Source organism: Cyprinodon variegatus, unplaced genomic scaffold (assembly GCF_000732505.1).
Source record: "Cyprinodon variegatus isolate N-32 unplaced genomic scaffold, C_variegatus-1.0 Scaffold1322, whole genome shotgun sequence".
Taxonomy (NCBI): domain Eukaryota; kingdom Metazoa; phylum Chordata; class Actinopteri; order Cyprinodontiformes; family Cyprinodontidae; genus Cyprinodon; species Cyprinodon variegatus.
The window spans coordinates 15,618-19,421 of NW_015151775.1; the positions used below are offsets into that span (position 1 = coordinate 15,618).

The window sequence follows — 3,804 nt, forward strand, 5'->3', positions numbered from 1 at the left end:
TCAACTTAAATACATTTTCAACTTAAATACATTTACTCATGATTCTTAATGAAGTTACCATACCAATTTTGTGTTTCAGTAAGTCAGTGAAAAGTAGTTAAGGGTATTCAAATCAATAAAATGATTAGCACGTGTCAAGTTTTGTTTTAATGCATATTCTACATTTTCTGTTTGTCCAATAAACCTCAATTCAATACTGAATATTACTGTGTCCATCAGTTATTAGATATATCAAACTGAAATAGCCGTTGCAAACAGCCAAATATGTAGAAATAAAAATAACTAAGATTAATACGGGTGCCCAAACTTTTTCATATGACTCTAGCTACAGTATCAACTCAGCTTTCACTGTAATCAACTGAATGTGCTCTCTGTCATCCTTTTGACAGGAAGTCAGGCTCAGAGCTTATCGGCATAGCTGTTTGTGTTTTTCTAGACAGCACCACCTATGAAGCTAATCTACCATTATTTGATCTAAGACAGGAAGTATTCCTGGATCAGTGCACCTATGTTCCTTGTGTATTTGCTTCTTCTCATATCCACCATTACCCTTAGCAGAAGGCTGCTTACACTGAGCCTGGTTCTGCTGAGGATTCCTTCTTGTTAAAAGGGAATTTTCCTCTCCGAGCATGACTGACTGTTGCAAAATCAATGATACAATGCAAGCTATTATCTAGTGTCGATACATTCTCACCTAGCAGTTGTGAGTTCTGCAAAGTCTGTGACTAGATGCGAACAGCTGAGTTTTTCTAAGGTAGAAAGCTTAACTGCACACATTCTGTTTGTGTGATTTGACAGAATCAACTACAAAGTGCCCTTAGATGATGTGCTGTAAATTGATGGTATATAAATAATCTGAAATAAATTCCAGCAAGATTCTTTTAACATTATATGTAGGATATAAAAGGTGGAACTATGGCAGATTTAAATCTAAAAAAGCAATGAAACTCACTGTAACAAGCTGCTATGGATTTGAGAACCATATTAAGATCGCTTTAAATAGGTTGTTGGTGTGTGGGGGGAATATCCTGTCAAATCGATTTACTGTTTTTCCCTTTATTACAGTTAAGAGAGTTAAATCCATTCAAACTTGAATATATTACAACTTGTTAGAAATTGGATATTTACAAAGTCGTAGAACAATTGAGTACAATACTACTGTCTTTAAATTGTAACACAAAAAAAGATTTTATTCTACATATTCAACATATCTAAAAAAAAATACCATTCACAACTAAAATCTGTCAACGGTTACAATCATCAAAGGCTGGCCAGCAAAATAGAGAAAACAATGACACAATGTCATACTTTGGAACATGCATTAAATAAAACAACTTTTAAATAACATTTCGTTATAATAATGGTTCTGGTTGTTGATGTTCTGCCAGTCCTTTACAGAGGAACCCTGCTGTAACGTTACTTGCTGGGGTCACCATGAAGACTGGGGGTTTGCTTTGTAATAAACATAATCATCTTTTCTGAAAAACCCCACTTCTGTTTCATTAGCTGGAGAGAAAAGGAAAAGTTAATGATTAGACTGAAACAGACCTGTCTTTATTAATTATTCAAGAAGCCTATAGTAGTGCCAAATACATTATACTACTGTACAACTCATGCATTAATTTTATTAATTCATCTGACAGGAACTCTTCTGTTTCCTCTGAATATTCATATATAGCATACTGCTATATATGCCTGCTAGCTTTCCCATTGCTCATCTGTGGTGCCCTAGAGGTGCTTCAAGGAGCATATGAAGATCACACATAAATGACAGTGATAAATGCGAAAGTCAGACTAGAACAACCGTTTCTAGAGTAGTTAAAGCAGATAAAACTGCTTCACTTGATATTACTAGCATATCAAGGTCTTTTGGAAAGTCTAGTATGTCTTTAGTGAACTTTTTTAAAGATATGGATGTAGTTATTACATTTCCTGGTTGGTTGATTAAATGTAGTCTGGTTTTGGAGTAGGACAAATATTAGATCCAGTTGAATTTTGCCAGATGGCCTTTATATTGCCACCTTCCTGTAATATTGTGCGGATGCTTTGTAAATGCGCACAATGTTTAATATGGGTCTATATATGTAACATAGTTTGAAGCTGAGCGAAGCTGGACACATTGCAATTTGGGGGTACCAATGCTGTACATAGTTTTCAGGCAAGTAGGTTCTACAACGACAGTCTACAACAGCTTTGCTGTTATTTCAGAAAGGTAATGCAGACATTATGGTCCAGGCCAAATGATGGACAATTACTGATTGTGGCAACAACATCATCTAGTGTTTGGTTTGTTAAAACTGCTGTTTTGTTTTTTTGATTTGACTGCAGGGTTGCTTTATGCTAAAAAGCATTTCAACTGTTGTCACTATTATGTAGTTTATAAAATGTGGCAACATAAAAAATTTTAAAAAATCAAAGCCGTTAGAAAATTTTACAAACTTTTTTAAACTGTTAAACGAAAGGCATTATAGAATTTCACTGCTTAAGGTGGGTTCACATTGGAGTAGCTCTGCTAGCTTGACTTATATACTTTTCGAGAACTTTTGTTCCTCCGTTTGTGGATCAGTTTCCTTTTTCTGTTGGTTTTTGCTTCTGGTGTTGAATGCTGTGAAACCAAAATTAATTTTACTGATATTCTTTGCTTTTTGGATATTTTTGTCAAGTCGCCTAACCACAGAAACCATAGCAGGTTATTTTTTTTAGCAGCTAATTTACATCTTAAACAATATGTATTTATTTGTTTGTAGTAAAATAATTTCAAACCTAGGAATCAGTTTCATTTATGGGAGACCATTGACATGAGGAAAAAGATTCTTAAATTTTCGCCTACTTCCAGTAGGAGTGTCTCGAAAATGACCAACTTTGTTGGAAGTTAGTCACTGTCCTATCACCTGTATGACTTAAGGAGGAGCAAAACATTGTGGTGTTTTGCTTGGCATTTTCTAAAAAAAGGAACTGACTAACATTTGTGTTGACAGAAGGAAAAAACAATGATAATTCAAAAGGCACATCAATTTCAAATACTTACCGACTCCAGCAGCTTTGAGGGTTTGATCATCTTGTAATATAAGCTTTTCATCGTCGTCTAAACTCATTACCAACTCATTTGTCTGAAACAACAGAAATAAGTTGCAATAATTTATGAGTATATCTTTTTACAATACAGGATATATTTAGATCTAATGGTGTAGAATCTTATAGTTGGCAGACCTAACTTTTTGGAAAGTATCTTGTTCTAAAGTGTAAAATCTGTTAAGCAATAAAAAAAAACAAAAAAAAAACAGGCGTACTGTACTCCGATTAGTTTGTCACCAGTGAATACCAGTCATCCCCAAACTCCCTTTTACACTGCATCCATCTCTGCTTAACTTTACCCCAATAAAAATACACAGTATTAACACAAACACCAAAGTCATTAGCTTTATTTACATGGACATTAGCATTTGGCATAAATAACAATTTCCAAAAACAAAATCACCAGAGAGACTGCATTTTCCACACTATAATAAATATACACATATTCAAATGAATATTAATGTATAATATAAACTGATACACTTGATCACTTACTTTAAGTTTTAAAATAGACATCAATAAGTGAATGTTTTAATATTAAATCAGACAAAACAAGCAATAGATGTAGTAATTAAAACAGTTTAAAAATTTAAATAATTTTTTACCAAAATGTTTGAAAACATGATAAAAAAAAACATCTTTGATATTTGAGCAGAGATTAAGTAATGCAATTTTTGCTGGTTAATTGTTTTTTTCTCTTCCATATATTCAGATATTTTAAAAAATAAA

General features: G+C 33.1%; 1 protein-coding gene across 1 annotated transcript in view; it reads right to left on the minus strand.

The window, feature by feature from the left end:
• Positions 1–7: 7 nt before the first annotated feature.
• Positions 8–3,804, minus strand: part of LOC107102803 (chromosome unknown open reading frame, human C2orf76) — a 16,529-nt gene continuing 12,732 nt past the window's right edge. Inside the window, exons 4-5 of the mRNA XM_015402237.1 lie at positions 3,029–3,110; positions 8–1,506 (exon numbers count right to left, since the gene is read on the minus strand). Of these exons, the coding sequence (XP_015257723.1) occupies positions 1,430–1,506; positions 3,029–3,110 (159 nt within the window). The 3' untranslated portion in view covers positions 8–1,429. The remainder of the gene's footprint in view (positions 1,507–3,028; positions 3,111–3,804) is intronic.